At 44.7% G+C, this 21,026-nt stretch overlaps 2 protein-coding genes across 5 annotated transcripts in view; one reads left to right on the top strand and one right to left on the bottom strand.

Annotated features, from left to right (window-relative positions):
• Positions 1-21,026, top strand: part of RSPH14 (radial spoke head 14 homolog) — a 62,629-nt gene that overhangs the window by 19,875 nt on the left and 21,728 nt on the right. The gene's annotated exons all lie outside the window — the stretch shown is intronic.
• GNAZ (G protein subunit alpha z) overlaps positions 1-21,026 on the bottom strand; it is a 42,629-nt gene that overhangs the window by 10,645 nt on the left and 10,958 nt on the right. Inside the window, exon 2 of the mRNA XM_083417905.1 lies at positions 7,280-8,547. Within this exon, the coding sequence (XP_083274031.1) occupies positions 7,280-8,002 (723 nt within the window). The 5' untranslated portion in view covers positions 8,003-8,547. The remainder of the gene's footprint in view (positions 1-7,279; positions 8,548-21,026) is intronic.

Here is a 21,026-nt window from a genome sequence, read left to right as displayed (position 1 = left end):
AGGCATCTATATGTTACCTAAACAAATCATTGCAGCTGCCTGGCGAAGGAGAATGGCCAGATGCAAGGGAGGGGGGAAAGGCATAAATAATCCATACGTCTAATAGCTCTATAGCAAAGAGCACTTTAGCAAGCACCCATCCAGCTGCACCTGCCATATGCCCCCTTTACTTGGCAAGTATGGGGATCCGCCTGCTCACCCCCTTTGCCCCCCAAATCACTTACTTTAAACACACATCTCAACATTCTAGGATGGCTTTTGTCCTCTAAATAATATTGAAGCAGAATAAGCATGTAAACATCATCTGACACGTTGTACTCAAACTTACATGAAGCAGGACCAACATCATCTGAAACATGTGTCTGGTTTCCCCTGTCTGAATCAGAGGGGTCTCACTGTGGAAGCAGCCAAGTCCACATGAGTCAGCCATTCACCCCTCAAGCTAACGCTGTTGACGTGAATAATAGAAATTGTGCAGAGGCACAGAGGAAAATGTAGGGATGGAAGAATGAGTGCACAAGAGCCATCCTTCTTGCCTTTCCAGCTGGGGCTGCTGCACATGAAATTTGGATAGTGTTGTACACGAGACACTTCCCTTCAGAGCCTGGCCTTGAGAATGCCAGTGCCTAGCTCTGGGCTGGACTGACAGTTACCATTAAAGAAACCCCCTCTGTGCTACAGACTCCCCAGGTTCTGCTGTGAGAATTTAGGATTTACAAGCTAACGATGGAAGGGCACTGCTGTCAGAAAACCTCAGAATGCATTTATGTGCTCCATTACAGACACGTTGTTATGGAAACAGGGGAGGAAAAGAACTGGGGCTGCTGAAATAGAGGAAGCTTCTGGCTTAATATTGCAAGCTGAAATTCCTTGAGCACGGGAGCAGCACCCCAGTCAAGGCAGTTCCAGCTCATCCCACCTGTCCTATGCGGAGTGAGTCCAACTCCTCAAATAGAGTTTACCAGCGTTTGTCAATAAGAGAAGGCCACTCGCCATCCAAAAGCGAGCCTTAAAACATTTTACTTTCTAACAAAGCCAGACTCAAGCATCAGGTGTATTTTCAGGCACCTACATTTAAAAGAGGTCTTTTGAATCTCTTTTTGTAGAAAATACCAGCACAACATGATGACCTACTGAGCCAAATGCAGCCCACTGGCTGCGTCCTGCGGCCAGCCAGATGGTTGCTTGACGACTCCCCTGGCAGGCAGTAAAATAAAAAGTGGGGGTGGGGGGATGGACAAGCAGATTATCAAGCATTTGGCTTGCTGAGTCACAACTTGTGCAAGCCTGCCTGATTTATTTGTACCCAAATTGACAAATTAAAAAAATATTCTTTTGCTTAGGGACTGGCCTGGTTAAATAATTGTACACAGATCTGACACCAGAAATGGCAATCATTCAGGAATCAGTAGGATAACTTTTCAGCCTACTGGGCCTCTCTGTTACAGTGGTACCTCGGTTTACGAACTTAATCTGTTCCAGAAGTCCATTCTTAAACCAAAACCATTCTTAAACCAAGGCGCGCTTTCCCTAATGAGGCCTCCCGCCGCCGGTGCCCTTCCACCATTCTGATTCCATTCTTAGACCAAGGTAAAGTTCTCAAACCAGGACACTATTTCCGGTTTTGTAGAGTTCGTAAACCGAATCGTTCTTAAAGAGGACTGTTCTTAAACCGAGGTACCACTGTACTGAGCTTAATGTGGTCATCCTGGAATTAAGCAGCTTTAAAGGAGAACATCCAGGGTGAAATTGCAGTTTATGAAAATTTTCAGTTCTAGTCACTCGTGTCTAAATAGAGACCTTGTTCTACTGTCTCAGTACAGATGCATAAAATTTACACAGCAATCCCAAGATGATTCTGTTATCACCAACCACTGCTATTGTGAAAGGTGACCAGGCTCTTTTTGCAAACACAAGAGGATCACACTCTATGCATTTGATGAAGTGGGCTGTAGTCCATGACAGATTATGCCACAATGCTCCCACAAATCCCTTTGCTGACAAAGTTAACAAATCTTCATAAAATCTTGTCTTAGAAAATTGCCAGTTTCATCAGTTAAAAAAAACAAAAACCCTACAAGAAAAATAAGCAAACTGTTGCATGTCCAAAACATGTTCCTCAATACACGAAACAGAGCACTCTGTCAAACAAGGCTGCATGATGCCAGGGCTGTTCAGATTTATAGTCCAAAACATCTAGAGGGCACTGGGTTGGGGAATGTCGACATGTACCCTCCCTGCCTAGGGCTGAGTTCTCCCAACCACTCCAAGAGTGCTCACTGGAGCACAGAAAAGAGAGTAAAAGGTGCCCACAGTCATTCTTGATACAAACTCTTGGTTTTTGTGTGTGTGTGTGTTTTATACACCCCCTTGTGTGTGCCAATTAAGCCCAGGCCTCCCGAATTAGTCTTATTTTGGACATCCAATAGTATCTTCATTTTTTTTAAAGGACACATGTAAAAAAAACCTATACTATTTTTCATAGTGGTCAATTGTCCATTTCTTCTTGGCTCCTTCACACTGAGCAATTGTGTAAAATTCTTGTCTTGATAATATCCTCAGATTATCTTTAGCTTAAAAGACCGGGGTTATGCATTCCTTTGTCAGGAATGATTATATTCCAGCTTTCTCCTGGTCTAATGTGCACATATCTTTGTACGCCCACTAAATGTTGAACATGCAATAGTTCCATTACCTGAACCATAACCGTGCTCTGATCCTCTTCTATTGCAGAATCATATCACCGTATTTTGTAGGATTGCTAGTTTCTATCTTCTACCACATCCCTCAGGAGATATTGATGACTTTATAGACAGTTGCTGAATGAAAATATTAAATTCAGCATGATGGCTTGCAGTCTCATCAAAAGATGTTTTCTCTGAAGTATCACCAATTTAAATGCATTTACTCCTCGCAACAATACAAATAACCTTAGGACTGCAGGCTTAACACTCCCTTAATCAGGAAACGGCTTGATTGCAAAGGAGAAGATGCTTAAACAGAAATAGACTTGATTCAAAACCAAGGATAACAGCAACAGTGGAAATTGTATCTGATGGAAGCAGTGGCTCTGAACTGTGCAATACATTTATGACCATTGACACTTTGGGTCACGTACATCTCAAGTTTTCCATTCTCAGTGACAATAGAAGATTGCTGGAACAGTCAGGAGCTTTTGAAGTTCAAACGCTTACAGCAGCCCCTCTGCAAGGATTGCTCATCTAAGCAAACGAAACAGATATTGGCCAGGCAGGCCATGCACATTTCCCCTAACGGCAAAAGAAACAGTGGAATGAGCATGGTGGCAGGCAGAGCAGCAAACCATTTCTAAATAAAAACCAGTAATGTCTAATGCTAATTCAGATCCATCAAAACGTTGCTTGAACCCAGCATGGTAGCCCTGTACATCCACCCAGTAGTTGCCAAGTATGCCTGCACGCTCACTGACATATTCATGCCCTGTATGCTATGAACATTTTGGGGCAGGGGCCCTTGGTTCCAAAAGGGCATTGATTGATGGATTCCATTTCAATACAGAAGGAGGTAGACTCCACTATGGTAGCAGAGCTGGGGTGGGAGAGTGCCAGAGCTCTGTCTAGTCAGGTTGTATGGGATCATTTTCAACCTATTGCCTCCGAGGTTGTGGACAGGCTGCTTGGATGAGCAAAACCAACCACCTATCTCCTTGACCCTTGCCCATCCTGGCTCATAAAAGCGAGCCAAGCAGGTTGGACAATGGGCTGTGTGGGATGGTGAATGCTTCCCTCTGTAAGGGAGTCTTCTCTGAACCCCTTAAAGAGGCAGTTATTAAACGTCTTCTTTAAAAAACCATCTTTGGACCCAGCCATTATGGCTTATTATCGCCCAGTCTCAAATCTTCCATTCCTGGGCAAGGTCCTTGAGCGGTTGGTTGCTGAACAACTCCAAGCCAGTCTGGAGGATGTGGACCATTTGCATCCCTTCCAATTTGGATTCACACCCCATCACGGGACTGAAATGTTTTTAATGTTTAATGTTTTAGATTTGTCAGAAGCTGCCCAGAATGGCTGAGCAACCCAGTCAGATGGGTGGAGTGCTGCTACTACTACTACTACAGGGATACCTCAGTTTTCGAACGTAATCGGTTCCAGAAGACTGTTTGAGTTCTGAAATGTTCAAAAATCGAAAACTCAACAGCCAACAGCTAGGCCTCAGGATCTTGCACTCAGCAGAAGCCGCGTGGCATGTTTGACTTCCGAGGCTTGTTCAAAAACCGAATCATTTACTTCTGGTTTTACGGAGTTTGTAAACCGAAATGTTCATCAATGGAGACATTTGAAAACCGAGGTACCACTGTACTAATAATACCCCTCATCAGAAGACCATAGGGAGGTGTACAATATAAAACCACAAAAACAGAGTAACAAACAGAAACAATAACAACCCCCACTTGTGCAAGCAACTTGGATTCTTCTCCATCCTGGATGATTACAGCTGCTTTTGAGGGACTGAGACTTTGACTCCCCAAAGTTTCCCATAGAGATGAAGAGAAGACAACTGTCAGGCTCTTCTCAAAAAACAAAACCAAAAAAATATTATCTACCAGACTGAGGCTGAATCTAAGCAACACACAGCAGCCTTCCCCAGTCTGGTGCCCACCAGATGTTTTGGGGTACAGTTCCCATCAGACCTAGGTGGCATGGCTTTATGATGCTGTGGATGATGAGAGTTGTAGTCCAAAACATGAGGAGGGCACCAGGTTGGGGAAGGGCCATCACAATGAAGGTTGGCAAGTTATCATACTTGTAAGAATCAATCAAGTTCAGGATTTGGGTGTTGCTCTGGATACAACATTATGCTACAAGGGGAGGATAATTTCTTGGAGTACATTTCACCAGTTTACATCTGATGAGAGGGCTGTAATTATGTAATTATTTAAATTTATAGAAGGCTTTCCCCCCCAAGTTAAAGATTGTTAGAAGGCATGCAGTGAGAACTGAAACGAGAACAAGAGCAGAAGCCTCGCTGTTCAAGAGCCAACTTAGCTACATTTCCTGGTACTCCTGAATTAACAATTTTCTTTCTGTAGCCTCATTTCAATAGCTTTCCTTGGCAAACATGTCTGATTATCTAAATGTTCTAGGTCAATCTTGCTGGCTGGGGCTGATGGGAGTTGTAAACATATTTATTTTATTTAGGGAAAGCGTTTATAATCTACATTTCATTCGAAGCTCCTAGAATGAAAATAGACATAGCCCAATCCAAAAATGAACAAAATTAAAGCAGTGTAAAAGGAAACAAGAAGTAACCATCAGGAGGCCACCAGGCCAGGGGACGAATGATGAATCGAGCCCACATGGCTCAGCTTCTAGTGGCAAATTTTAACCTTGATCTGAAAAAGTTGCATTGACCTCTATATCTACAATCCCAGAGTGGTATCAAGGTATGCAGGACTTTTCAGGACTGCTTTGCAACTCTGCAAACAATCCAGGCAAGATTGTTGCCTGATCTCTTCCCTGCCTAAACCACATTAACCATTATAACAGCATTAGAAATGATGCTTCACTCTCTCCCACCATTTGTTAGAACAGAAGGATCTCTCAATGAAGCAGCTCTTACCCCCCGACTCGAGCTGCTTGTCATTCTCCATAATTGCGCATCAATTATAAATAGAGCCTGAGATTACTACTTAATTGCATCCTACAGAAAAGGGTGCATTCCCCCCCCTCCCCAATTATATAAAAAAGTGCTTTGTTTCAAAATTCATAGGCCTCTAGGTTCTCCTCAGTTCCTATGGACACCAAGCTGAATTATCTGTTTCAGGAGAATATTGCCAGGAATACTGAGCCCTTCTTTTATTTCCCAGAGGGGGTGACATTATCAGAGGTTTGGAAAGATCTCCCAAGCTTTCTGAAGTGCTTCAGATGAATAGGGGAAGGCAAAGCAGAGTGTGCAAGGCTCCTGAGACATTTGCTCTGACATTTGTTCTACCTCTATTCTCAGAGGCTATACACTGCTGAATAGCAATTGCTGAGAACTGCAAGTGGGGCAAGCGTGTGGGCTTCCCACTGGGGCATCTGGTTGGCTACTGTAAGAACAGAGTGCTAGATTAGATGGGCCTTTGACCTGATCCAGCAGGCTGTTCTTATGTTCCTACCCACAACCCCCCAAACTCTGCAAATCTTCAACAACACTGTTGTTGGCACAATTATGACTTCAGCTGTGACACTGAGATTGGGGATCTGCAAAATGGCTTGCGGGATAAGCCCTGAGATTCTCCATCAAAGCCAGACATAAATATGGAATTTTCATCTGCTGAGCACACACATTATCAGCAGTGGCCATGAGCGCTCTTTTTCTGCATGAAGAACATTTCATAACAAAGCCATTGATTGGATACCAGGAATTCCATACAGAGAACCTTCTGCAAACGAAGCATCTACAATTACGCGTGTTACCATCTTAGTTAAATTATATATTGAGGAAAGAGACTGGAAAGCACAAACAAAACTGGCAACAAAGGTCAAGTCAAGGAGGGTGAATGCAATGATCCACGCACACTTCTGCATATGCAGTCATTTCCATAGTTACTGTATCTGTTTGTTCAAGCAAACTGGAGGCCAGTATTAGCACCATAAAGAGACTGCAAAGGGAGTCGGTTTTTATGATATGGACAGAAGCTGTTTAGTGAACACCATAAAATTCTCTGTGAAAGCCCACGCAGATAGCGAGTCTCAGACCAGCGGGTGCCATTTTAAACAGCACAAAAAGGTTAATTCAACTTAATTTTGAAGCTTCAAAGGCTTTCTGGAACTCCTTTTTTAAACTGTGTCATGTACATCCCTCCAGAATACTTTACCCAGAGTTTTCTGTATTTACACGGCAACAGTACCTGCAAGAGGAACACAACATCCAACCTAAAAGTGGCTGCCAAGACAATGATGTCTCTTTACAAAAAGAGAGTCACGTGGTCCAACGACTGGGTCATCATATCTTCTGAGCTTTGAAGGTAGAGCAGCAATGAAACTTCAGACAGAGGGCATCAGTAAGCCCTATCCTTTTCCATTATGATAAAACCATTCTCTTTTGGTCACAGAAGCTAGCCCATATGAAAGGCTTATAGGAAATATAAGGGCAGTTATGATGCTCAGCACCTGTTTCCAGGATACCTTCTCCTTGAGCACTCAGAAAAGAAACTGAGCATCATGCCTGGAACCCACAAGCAGTATCAAAATACACACAATGAAACAATGAAGACTGGAGGGGATGGGGGATGGACGAAAGCTACATTTGGACTTACCGTTTGGTTATCTTCATACAGCTTCAAGTCATATCCACTCAGCTCCACACAGAAAATTATTGCTGTAACCCCCTCAAAACAGTGGATCCATTTTTTGCGCTCAGACCTCTGCCCGCCAACGTCCACCATTTTAAAAGTCAGCTCTTTGAAAGTAAACTTGTTTTCCACAATCCCTGTGGTCATGTCCCGAGAGCGCAGAATGTCTTCAACCGTCGGGATGTAATCTAATGCAGCAATCCTTTCTAGGTCATTCAAGTAGTAGGCAGCATTATCCTCTAGATGGTACTCGTTGGAGCGACAGAAACACTCCTGTACCCCGGGGTCAGCCCAGAGCCTCTTCATCACCCCAAGCAGCTCAGGTGTGATCTCCCCTTTGCTTTCCGCAGGGCCCGTCAGAGCAAAGAGCTGCACCGCATCGTAGGCGCGATCGGGATTGTGGAACTCGATCTTCAGAGTCGCCAGGGCGCGGATGATGCGAGTGAGGGAGTCGATGGCGTTATAGATAATCAAAGGCTTGTACTCCTTGCAGGCCTCCAAGTTGAAGCCGCCGCTGTGGATGATTTTCATCTGCTTGACAATGGTGCTTTTGCCGGAGTTGCTGGTGCCAAGAAGTAAGAGCTTGATCTCGCGCCGCTGCCGCTGACTCTCAGAGCGCAGGTGGCGGTCAATTCTCCGGGACCGCCGCGCTGCCTCTTTCTCCTCAGAGCTTTGCCTACATCCCATGGTACAGCAGAGACTAGCAGAAGGGGATAGCTGTAGACTCTCTCTCTCTCTCTCTCTCTCTGCTTCCCAGCGATTCTTTTTATCTGGTGTATCTTCTAGGAGCAGGGTGAGAGTACTGTCCAATTTGTGATGCCCTCCAATAGACCAGGACCAAGTACTTCAGTCCCAGGAAGGTTGCAAAGTCATAACAGACAACCACAAACAAACAGTAGCTTCAGCAGAGCTCATTAGCACTCCCATTTTCTGAGGAAGCATTTGCACGTTCCTCTTATGGAAGGGAAGCTTTCCTTGCCCACAGAGTGGTCAAAATCTGCCCAGTGTCCCCTTTTGCTCTCCTGCATAGCTCTCCTGCACAAAGGCAAGGAGGAGGTGCCCTGGCTTCTGCCACACTTCTAAGTTTCACTCGTAGTTTCCAGTTGCTGTAGCAATGCCATCAGGTGCAGTCAAAACTCCTGTCCAGTCTTGTGCTGCATTTATCCGGCTTCCCTTTCAGACGTGATTCTTTATGCTGGTCAAGTTTGGGTACGTGAAGCCACAGTCTCCCCCTGTTAAGACAGTGGGACAGAGGGGGAAACGTTAAATGAACTTCTTTAACTGGGGAAGTTGAACATCTTATCCTCCCCCAAGCAAGCAACCCAAATAGAAAGCAGGAAATCTTGGAATGGAGCAAAAACACAGCTAGCTGAAGGCTGAGGAGCCCTGGAGATTGTGTGCTTGGCACAAAAGCAAACCTAATCCCTTTGTCATTCCAGCCTGATGTTTTTATTACCCAAACCCACATGAGCTGTTTACAAGCTCTTCTCATGAAGAAGACAGCCCTCCTCTTCCTGCACAGCCCTGTCTTGACTATTTTTTCCCAAAATGAAGGAAAGAAGAGGGAAAGGGAGACAGATCCACCATTTCCTTCCGTGTTGCCTCAGAGTCCAACACCCATTGAATGCACATGTGCAGGTACACACACACACACACCATTGCTTTCCTTTCTCTCTTTTTGACATTGAACTTTTTCTTTTGCAATTCATGGAGTGAATTTTTAAATCAAGATCTTAAAGCAAAGCTTTCCAAATGGGTTTATCTGAAGGAATGGGCTTTCCTTCATTGGAGAGTTTTAAACAGAGTTTGAATGGCTATCTGCCAGGGATTCTTTAACTGTGATTCTTGTATTGCAGGGGATTGGACCAGATGAACCTTGGGGTGCCTTCCAACTCTACAATTCTATGAGTGCAGAAACTCTGTTGCCTTTAGAGCAGCCTTCCCAAACCTCATGCCCTAGTCCGAGTGTTCCCCAACCTTGGGCCTCCAGCTGTTTTTGGACCACAACTCCCATCATCCCTCGCTAGCAAGACCAGTGGTCAAGGATGATGGGAATTGTAGTCCAAAAACAGCTGGAGCCCCAAGGTTGGGGAACACTGCCCTAGTGGACTGCAACTCACATCAGTCCAGGAGAGAAGGAGGCTGTTTTAGAGGGTCTTTGTGGGCTCATCAAATACCCAAATAGATCCTCCTCAACTCAAACGAGAGGGAAGCCTTAGCATGTATGTTGGCCTTTGTTGACATTTGCCCCTTGTTCTTCCTGCCTCACCCACCCTTGTTTCCCTTAAGCTTTCTTCCTCTACTCTTGATTAGGGATGGGAGAGAAATTTGATCCAGTCCACATTTAAAGGTAAACCCACTTAACTGGAACTTTCCAAAACAATGTAAGGACTGCAACACAGGCAGCCTTCAAAATTCACACTTCTGTGAATTTTGTAGTGCAGTTCTCCAGCTAAGTAATGTGTGCACAAAAATGCATCTGCTGGGTTAAAGTGTGCCCAAAAATGCAAATGTATGTGAAAATAGCATACAGTCATGCGTTATATTTGGGAAACTGCTTTGCAAACATGTGTCTATTGGGCAAAATGCCATACAAAAATGTGTCTCTTAAAAGAGGTTCACACTAAAACGCTGATAAATTTCAGTGAGAACCTTTGTAAAATGATGTGGAAGTGTAGAGAACTGAATTTAAAGTTGAGAAAAATGAGAAACTTAAATTGACAGATTTGCCCTTCAGCAATTCAGTAATCAGCCACTCCAATGATCTCATAATTAGCATGTGCATACCTGTTTTGTATCTGAAGTGCTCTGCTATTTCCTCATGTCTCCCCATATATTATGACATTTCCTGCTGATTTCTCCCAACACACTTCAGCCTACAGTAAGTTAAGCTGTCCCTCCCTGTCAGAACCCCAGCAGGAACCAGTAGAACACATCCAGTCTGACTCAACTTTCTAAAATGAGCAAAAAAGCCAGGATTCCTTTACAGCCTTCTCTAACCTGGTGTCCTCCACGTATTTTGGACTGCAACTCCCAGAACAGACATAATTTTATTGTATGGTGCTTAGAAACTTTGCTGATTAAATGGCATACATAAATAAAAATATATGATCTGATTTGAACATTTTAATCAATATCCTGGACGCCTTAGCCTTTACTACTTTGTTGCTTCTGTCATATTAAGACTTCTTGGCATTATTATTTTCTGTCTTTATAAAGGGGAGGGTGGAATCTCCAGCCCATGGGTCAATCTTCATCTGCCAGTGGTCCAATTTGACCTGCGAGGCCATTTCCACTGTAACCACGGCCAACTGTCAGTCAACTGACATCACTGGGTGACATCAACTGATGGGCAGGGTTCAATCCTGCTGGGTACCCCCTCACCAGCACGCTCCCTGTAAGGAATGCTCTGGCAAAGCTGTGGAGAGCAGGATTCAAGCCTTCACTTATCAGCTGGTGAGCGGAGAGTTCAATCCTGCTAGGTGCCGATTTGCCAGCACATTCCCAACACAGAACCTTTCCTCCACACCACAGGTTAATTTTGACAGGACTGCCCATTCATCAGTCTCATGACATCAGGCAATTGGCAGGTGAACAGCCTGCGAAGTGGGGGGAGACAATGTTCTGGTCCACCAGGTAAAAAAAGCTTAATTTTTTTTTCTTATGTAGCCCAAAGCAGTTAACTATACAATACTTTAAAATTTGCAATTTAAGAACCGAAAAGCAACTGTCAATGTCATTTTCATTCTAAAACTTGCAGCAAGCAACTGCAAAAATAAATATTAAAAGCTTCAGAGGGGGGATAGGTTTTAGGTTCCTCAAATACTTAGCCCAGTTACAGTTTAAAATGAACCGAAGATCAGCTCTTCGGACAATGAGACCAAAGGCTCATCCATTCCACCATTTGTTTTCACCATACACCAAAAAAACTGGCCCTACAGCATCAGAAACAGGAAGCTGAACTGAGTCTTTTCCTTCCTCTTGCAGGACTCTTCTTACATTCTTCCTGAACTCTAATTTGGTTAGGCGTCTGCAGGCATCATTCCTGGAGGAAGGCATGCTATGAAACAGAGTTGGCAGACTCCAGGTGTGTCAGATTGACACGTGTGTGTGTGTTCGCTTTACTAAAACCCCAAGATCTACCAACCAGTGCCAGGTGCATGAGAGAGATATTTAAAATTAAAGAACAGGGGGCCTTCTGAGCACATTCTGAACCAGGGGTTTTGTTTCCTGTAGCAGAGCCAGAATGAGCGCACACGGCTTTCACACACAAGTCTACTCCTGGTCAGCTTTCTTCATTTCAGCAGCTTAATTCAGGTGGGAAAAGCAGCTATGCTGTTGCTATCATTAAAGAGCCAGACAGCCTATACAATTGACTGCAAATCGCACAGAGGTCTACTGGGAGAACCCAGCCCTCCTTATGCCCAACCCTTCTATAAGCCACAATGACTGTGCTCTGCCTCCACAGTCAGAGGCAGCAATGCTTCCGAATACTAGTTGCTGGAAACCACAGGAGGGGAGAGCGTACTTGTGCTCAAATACTGCTTACCGGTTTCCCACAGACAACTAGTTGGCTGCTGTGAGAACAGGATGCTGGACTGGATGGGCCATTGGCCTAAGCCAGCAGGCTCTTCTGATAACACAGGGATAACTACTGACAACCTCAACAACCTCAGATATGCAGATGACACAACCTTGATGGCAGAAAGTGAGGAGGAATTAAAGAACCTTTTATTGAGAGTGAAAGAGGAGAGCGCAACATATGGTCTGAAGCTCAACATCAAAAAAACGAAGATCATGGCCACTGGTCCCATCACCTCCTGGCAAATAGAAGGGGAAGAAATGGAGGCAGAGAGAGATTTTACTTTCTTGGGCTCCATGATCACTGCAGATGGTGACAGCAGCCACGAAATTAAAAGACGCCTGCTTCTTGGAAAAAAAGCAATGACAAACCTAGACAGCATCTTAAAAAGTAGAGACATCACCTTGCCAACAAAGGTCCGTATAGTAAAAGCTATGGTTTTCCCAGTAGTGATGTATGGAAGTGAGAGCTGGACCATAAAGAAAGCTGATCGCCGAAGAATGGATGCTTTTGAATTATGGTGCTGGAGGAGACTCTTGAGAGTCCCATGGACTGCAAGAAGATCAAATGTATCCATTCTTAAGGAAATCAGCCCTGAGTGCTCACTGGAAGGACAGATCCTGAAGCTGAGGCTCCAAGACTTTGGCCACCTCATGAGAAGAGAAGACTCCCTGGAAAAGACCCTGATGTTGGGAAAGATGAAGGGCACAAGGAGAAGTGGACGACAGAGGACAAGATGGTTGGATAGTGTTCTCAAAGCTACCAGCATGAGTTTGACCAAACTGCGGGAGGCAGTGGAAGACAGAAGTGCCTGGCGTTCTCTGGTCCATGGGGTCAAGAAGAGTCGGACACGACTAAACGACTAAACAACAACAAATACTGACACCTCTATGGAGGTACTTGGAGCAGTCCCGTCCCCCCAACCAATCTCAATTACAAAATGATCTTCCAATTTACGTTGCACTTTCTGCATGAGCAACGGTTGCTGCCAGCTGATTAGCATATTGGTCCAAGTGCCACAGCCACCCTCCAGCATTTCCTTCCACAAACATGGTGCTTCCCTTTCCTCACAGACGCCTGCTCCTCCAGTCCTCGAGACACTCCTCCTCTTCCTCTTCTGCAGAGGAGGCAGTGAGGTCCAGGCAGCCACAGAGCCCAGATAACTGGATTAGATCAGAGCACTGCCTTTAATCTGTAGAAGCTGATCTGTCAACAGCACCAATTAGGAGCTTAATCCTTTCAATCCCATAGATAAATTGTACAGAATCTGCTCTAGAGCTGTTATACGCACCACAGACTGGTAGCAGTTCATTGGCAGTGGTAGCAGTGGGTTGGTATACATGACCCTTTTGAAGACATCCGTTCCTGCAGGCGGTTTAAAACTTGGCAGATTAATTTTATCTGCCATCTGTTTGACTCCTGCTTATTTTGTTGATGCCGTGCCCTTTAACCCTGTTTTGATATTGATACTGGTTTTTAATTTTTGTTCTGTTAGCTGCCTTGGACATATTCTGATGGAAAGGTGGGGCATAAATTGACTACAACGAAGTGCCTTTTACTTAAGGAATTTATATCATATGTTCCACGTAAGTCCGAACATGGCTATAACAAATAGCTTGATGATATAATATTAGCTACTTTATTCATTTGCATTAGCATGCCACATCACAACACAAAGTTAAAATAAATAAAACAAGACAGAAGTTAAATAAAGTTCTGTAGGAAACTTACATTAAATCAGTAAAAAACCAAAATAAGCAAAATAATATATGGAAGACATAAAATCAAAAGCAACATAGATACAGCTAAAGCTGGGGTGGGGGGTGGGGTGTCACTATAGCCTGAAAGTCAAAACACAGATTTTAAAACTACGTAAATTATCAAAAAGGCCTGGGTGAAGAGAAAGGTCTTCAACTGGTGCCAGTTAACCTTTCTTAGAAGACTGTTTCTTAACCTAAACGGCCTTGACGCTGTATACCTGCATACCTGAAGGAGTGTCTCCACCCACATTGTTCAGCCCAGACACTAAGGTCCAGCTCTGAGGGCCTTTAGTGGTTCCCTCACTGCGAGAAGTGAAGCTACAGGCAACCAGGCAGAGGGCTTCCTCAGTAGTGGCGCCCGCCCTGTGGAACTCCCTCCCATCAGTTGTCAAGGAGATGAGTAATGATATAACCTTCAAAAGACATCTGAAGGCAGCCCTGTATAGAGAAGCCTTTTAATGTGTAATGTTTTATTATGTTTCTATATATGTAGGAAGCTGCCCAAAGTGGCTGGGGCAACCCAGTCAGAAAGGTGGGGTACGAATCATAATTATTATTATTATTATTATTAACCAGCGTGCCCCTCCTGAAAAGGCCACCATCTCCCTGGTGGATGCAAGCAAGGACAGCAAAACATTTTAAGGCAGGCATGAGTTATGACTAGAAACCCACAGTGAAATTGAAGTTTTCAAGAACACAAACAAAAAGGGAGAAAGGGCCAAGAAACACAACAAAACCAGCTCCCATTCACAGGCTTATTCATCCGTTCACTCCCTTCAGACTTTTCTCCCAGACTCTCAGAATGCCTTACATGGGGTATGTTCTCTCTCTCTCTCTCTCTCTGGAAGTTCTGACAAGGCTCACAGCTGTCTGTCCACCTGTGTGGAGGGAACTGCATGAAGTGCCCTCAAGGCCACACATGGGAGCCAGGCTTGCATTGTAGAGCACAAACAATTCAAAATGGGACTCCTACGAAGGTGAAAAGGAACTTGAGGAAGCAAACAACTGTAAAGCATGTACCACTTTAAAAATCTCCAAATATGGATTATAACGGGAATATAAGTTATCTTCGCAAAGCAAATTGGCACCAGCGCACCACTTCACTTGGCACCTCAGTGGCACCCTGTGCAGTGCCAAAATCAGGTGCCCCCCCACCTTCCATTGGGTGTCATAGTTGCAGCACCCCAGAAGCTCCCCACCCAGTGTGACCGCACCAGTCACACACCCCTAGGTCCTCCTTTGGTCATCATGACTAAACTCAAGGATAAGCACAGAAGAGTCTGCACAGAGATGAAACCCAAATTCTACATCAAGTGAATCCATTTGAGATTCTGTACTCAAAAGAAATTATGCAAATCAGGAGCAAAGTATGATGATACCTGCCACCCCCTGGAGCCTTTTGAAGACACTGCCTGCATGTTTTCAAACGCACCTATACAGCCATGAAGGACAGAAGCATCCTAAATGGTCCTCTCTTAAATAAACCTCTGCATCCTGCAGCTCTTTAACAAGAATAAGGCACTCCAATTGCTCTTATTGGGATGGTTTTCAAGGAGTACAGAACATTGCTTTGCTGATAAAACTGATATTATTCACACATTATCTCAAAAGCCAGGCGCACTTCTAGAAAAATAGCTCTGCACGTTATGGCCAGAGCAAGGTTCAGTCTAATCAGGGAAGCCATTTTCAGAGGCATCCTCTGTGCTCCAGCCAAAAGCCTGCTCACTTTGCAGCCTATCTACTCTGCAAATGCATTAATTCTTAGTGCTTCTGTAGTACATTATTGTGAATTTCCTGGGCAGCAAGTAATGTGATAACTAGAAATGCAGCCAAAAATAGGAGGAAAAGTGGGTTCCATTCTGCTCTTGAATAACAAGTCCCGGGAGAATCTGCATACCCTCTTGAGCTGTCATTTATTTAAGGTGTGGGCTTCAAAATTATATTCTCCAAAGAAGCTTCCTCACCATTTGGGTGGGAGAAATGGGAGTACACATGCTTTTTTTCCTTCCAGAGATGGGAAAGTGGTATAGGGGAAACAATAGGCAGCAGGGGGGGAAACAACAGAGGGAGAAATCTTGCCACTCTTACTCATTTTTGTTTCGCTCGGTGTCCTATTTCCTCTCTCAGCCTGAGTGATAGAACACCTGCAGTTGTGGGAGATGGGAGAAGGAAGTGCACCCAGGAAACTGGTAGATTAGATGGAAAGGGGTAGAAAAAGGCAGAATGGCTGGATGACAAATGGGGTTTTGGGAGTGGCGAACAGCCACCCCAGAGCAATGCTATGCCTGAGGTGACAGAAGCAGCCTCAACTTAATTGCATTTTATTGTTTTATGTAAGCTGCCTTGGAGATCGAAAGGAGGGGCAGAAGCTAAGTAAATAAGCAGTTAAGCAGTCAAGGCTAAGCATGGGCTTTGATTTGGCTACGCAGGTTCAGTGCATCTCTTTCTATATACAGTGGTACCTCAGGTTAAGTACTTAATTCGTTCCGGAGGTCTGTTCTTAACCTGAAACTGTTCTTAACCTGAAGCACCACTTTAGCTAATGGGGCCTCCCGCTGCCGCCACACAATTTCTGTTCTCATCCCGAAGCAAAGTTCTTAACCCAAGGTAATATTTCTGGCTTAGTGGAGTCTGTAACCTGAAGCGTATGTAACCTGAAGCATATGTAACCCGAGGTACCACTGGATACACTTGCTTTTTCGAGATGTTCCATCTTGCACACTGCAAAGACAGGATGGGGTATGTACAAGCCACACACTCACACGCCACTGGAAACATTGTGGATAGGACTTTCATGGTACATCTGTTATTAGTCATCTGCCCACTCCTTATGATGTATTTGTAACTCCTAAACAACCTTGGAAGCTGGGTTAAAGAACATTCTTCTATGGCATCTCAGGGTTCCCTAAATGCAGTTCCTGAACTATCTCGGATCGTTCTCGGATCACGGGACATATTCTATTCTGGCCCCATTCCTAGAAGTTATTTCTTGAAGCATGTCCACTAGATATTCTGAGCTCATTTGTATTTGACTCCCATTGTAAGTTGGTCCCCAATGTGCACCTCTTGATGTGAATCAAGAGCACAAGAGGCAGCGTCCTTGCCACAAGCCTTCCAGGGGAAACATCCATACAATAGAGAGCCAGTGTGGTGTAGTGGTTAAGAGCGGTAGTCTCGTAATCTGGGGAACCGAGTTCGCGTCTCCGCTCCTCCACATGCAGCTGCTGGGTGATCTTGGGCCAGTCACACTTCTCTGAAGTCTCTCAGCCCCACTCACCTCACAGAGTGTTTGTTGTGGGGGGGGGGGAGAGAATGTTAGCCGCTTTGAGACTCCTGAAGGGGAGTGAAAGGCGGGATATCAAATCCAAACTCTTCTTCTTCTTCAACATTGTCTTCACAATTATCAGATTTTCTGCCTGGCTGCTGGTTTTTAAGCACTCTCTCTGTTTTCACTCAATTCCTTGGCTGTCGCACCAGCCCACCACATGTTCTAGTTCCCCCACCTTTAAAGGTGCCAGATTGTTCTATTCGAAGCCTCTCAAATCCACCTCGCCCACTGCCATCCCTTGCTTTTCCAAATGGCACTTCCGTACACTAAAAACGGGAGTATGAATACAACAGACGGCCACTGTAAATAAGCTTGAGGGCCATATGAGATGGTTGAATGTATATGCTTCAGCAGAGGGTTCCCAGGCGACAACAGTGAATTAGTTACTTAAAGGTTTAGGGGCCAACCATGAATGGTGGTGAAATAAACTGGGGTTTTATTAATCATGCATTATTAAACATGGAGGGAAAGGAGTGCAGGCTGATTAAGCATCCTGTACAGCAGTCTTCTTCATCAATCTGGTGGCTCCCAGTACGTTTCCGAGCACAATTCAAAGTGTTGGTGCTGACCTTTAAAGCCCTAAACGGCCTCGGTCCAGTATATCTGAAGGAGCGTCTCCACCCCCATTGTTCTGCCCGGACACTGAGGTCCAGCTCCGAGGGCCTTCTGGTGGTTCCCTCACTGCGAGAGGCCAAGTTACAGAGAACCAGGCAGAGGGCCTTTTTGGTAGTGGCACCCGCCCTGTGGAACGCCCTCCCACCAGATGTCAAAGAGAATAACAACTACCAGACTTTTAGAAGACATCTGAAGGCAGCCCTGTTTAGGAAAGCTTTTAATGTTTAATAGACTATTGTATTTTAGTGTTTTGTGGCGCCCGCCCTGTGGAACGCCCTCCCATCAGATGTCAAAGCGATAAACAACTACCTGACATTCAGAAGACATCTGAAGGCAGCACTGTTCAGGGAAGTTTTTAATATGTGACATTTTAGTGTATTTTTCATCTTCGTTGGAAGCCGCCCAGAGTGGCTGGGGAAACACAGCCAGATGGGCGGGGTACAAAAAATAAATTATTATTATTATTATTATTATTATTATTATTATTATTATTACTTCCAGATATTTTGACTACAACTCCCATCATCCCCAGCTGGTACATGCTGATGAGTATTTAGTCCGGAACATGTGGAACAGCAGCAGGCTGATGAAGGCTGCTATACATCATTGCCTCAGCAGAAGCACCAAGAAAGCAAGAGATGCTTCAAACACCTTTGTAGATGGAGAGGCAAGGCCTAGTTGTCAGCTGTGGTTATAAGGAACATTCGGGGTAGTGTAGCAAAGCAGCAAGCCCTGTGTCCCCACTGATTACCTGCAAATCTGATAGGCATCACCTCTACTCCCTCATCCAAGCCATTTATAAAAATGTTGCAGAGTACGGGGCTAGAACAGAGCTCTGGGGCACTCCACTTGAGATCTCCCTTGCAGGTTGATGCTGAGCCATGAACAAGCACAGATTGTGTACAGTTGTTCAGGCAGCTGTGGTTCCACCCAATGGTAGTATCATCCTGCCCACATTTTACCATATTGTTAACAAGGATATCACAGGAGGCTTCTGTCAACTGCTTTGCTGAAATCATAATATATCCATGGGATTTCCACAATCCACTTGGTTATCAAATAGTAGTTACCATATTTTTTGCTCTATAAGACTCACTTTTCCCCTCCTAAAAAGTAAGGGGAAATGTGTGTGCGTCTTTTGGAGCGAATGCCGGCTGCGCAGCTATCGTAGAAGCCAGAACAGCAAGAGGGATTGCTGCTTTCACTGCGCAGCGATCCCTCTTGCTGTTCTGGCTTCTGAGATTCAGAATATTTTTTTTCCTGTTTTCCTCCTCCAAAAACTAGGTGCGTCTTGTGGTCTGGTGCATCTTATAGAGCGAAAAATACGGTATATAAAAAAGAAGAAAGTGAGATTGGTTTGGTATGATTTATTCTTGATGACCCCTGCTGACTCCTAGTAATCACTGTACATGCTAATTTTAATAGCGTGTACTAGAATTTTGCCAGGCATCATTGTGAAACTGGCATGGTCTGTAGTTTTCGAGACCCGCTCTTTACCCCACCTTTTGAAGACAGGGACGACATTTGCCCATCTCCACTCTTCTGGCTCCTCATGCGTTCTCCGTGGATTCTTAACTATTTAAAAGTTTCAAACTGTGATCAGCATCTCTGCTCCTTCAATACCACAAGATGTAATTCATAGGTAGGCAAACTAAGGCCCGGGGGCCGCATCCGGCCCAATTGCCTTCTAAATCCAGCCCACAGACAGTCCAGGAATCAGCATGTTTTTACATGAGTAGAATATGTACAGTACTTTTATTTAAAATGCATCTCTGGGTTATTTGTGGGGCATAGGAATTCGTTCTCCCCCCCCCCCTTTTCCCAAAAATATAGTCCGGCCCCCCACAAGGTCTGAGGGACAGTGGACTGGCCCCCTGCTAAAAAGTTTGCTGGCCCCTGATTGTAATTCATAAGAGTCTCGAGAATTGAACTTGTTTGATAACATAAGGGCATCTGAAGAGCCTGCTGGATCAGGCCAATGGGTCATCTAACCCAGCATCCTGTTTTCACTGTGGCCAACCAGATGCCTGTGGGGAACCGGCAAGCAGGATTTGAGCACAATCTAATTTAGCTGGGTGTTTTCTATCTCCTTACCTATTCTGGCCTGCAAGTCCTTAAGTTCTACTTTTTCCAGGTACAGTGGTGCCTCGCAAGACGAAAAGAATCCGTTCCGTGAGTCTCTTCGTCTAGCGGTTTTTTCGTCTTGCGAAGCTAGCGGATTAGCAGTATTAGCGGTTTAGCGGCTATTAGCGGCTATTAAAGGCTTAAGGGATTAGCGGATTAGCTGCTAAAAGGCTATTAGCACCTTAGTGCCTTAGAAAAAGGGGGTGGGGAGCGAAAAAAAACACCCCAGGAATCGCAAGACATTTTCGTCTTGCGAAGCAAGCCCATAGAGAAATTTGTCCTGAGAAGCACCTCCAAAACGGAAAACCCTTTCGTCTAGCGGGTTTTCTGTCTTGCGAGGCATTCGTCTTGCGGGGCACCACTGTACTTAACAGTTCTGCTTTCTCTCTGCCTTTTGGTTTATAAATCTCCTGCAAGATGGTTTTCTCTGGATGCTCCTTTGCTCAGGTTTGTGTAGCCCTCTTTAGCTTTTCCACTTAACTGGGAACCAAGCCCCCTCACATTACCAGTTAGGGAGAGCCATAGTTCAGTGTAAGACTTATTTTACAAAGAGGCATCTACCCACAGACAGACACATAAATAGGGCGGTGCATAAATGAGCTGGAAATTTAAACAGCAAAGAACCAACCATTAAAACAAACAGAACCGAGATGTCGGCCTGGTCAAACTCCCTTCCTTCCACTCTCTTTTAACGGAGAATCAGGGTAGACCCATTGCCATTTGACAGATTAAAGGGAGAGAGAAGGAAGCAGGATTGTTTTATTTCCCTCTCCTCTCCCAGCTTTTAGCAAAGCATAAAGTATGTTTAAAAAAATCAACAGAATTTTCTGTAACAAGCAAACATCAGTGAATAAAGACCTCTGCAATGGATGAAATCCTTTAAGCGATCTAACTTGGGCTGTAGTGGTATGAAAAGAATCGCAGAACTAGAAGATGCATCAAACAGGACATCCACTACTAAAGTATCCTGAGCATCCAGCGTCTGCTTAAAAATATCCAACAATGGTGAGTCCACCACATTCTAAGGCAGCCTCTGTTCCACTGCTGACCAGCCCTGCCATTAGAAAGTTCTTCACTCACTGGTGCTTTGGGTAGTCAGCTTGTGAATAATTCCTATCCCTTGCCTACCGTCTTACAAAGCAAGCGCCCTACATGGGATGATGGATAGCCAGCCTTGTTCTCATGCTTAAAAATAGTCTTAACACCCAGACTGTGATAAAATGCCACCTGCCTCTCAAAGTAGGACGAAGAGGTGGAGCAAACCATCGAGTCTGATAAACTTCTCCTTTGCAATGATAGCAC

This window comes from Podarcis tiliguerta (assembly GCF_965153285.1).
Source record: "Podarcis tiliguerta genome assembly, chromosome: 16".
Taxonomy (NCBI): domain Eukaryota; kingdom Metazoa; phylum Chordata; class Lepidosauria; order Squamata; family Lacertidae; genus Podarcis; species Podarcis tiliguerta.
This window is presented reverse-complemented; position numbering and strand designations above follow the sequence as displayed.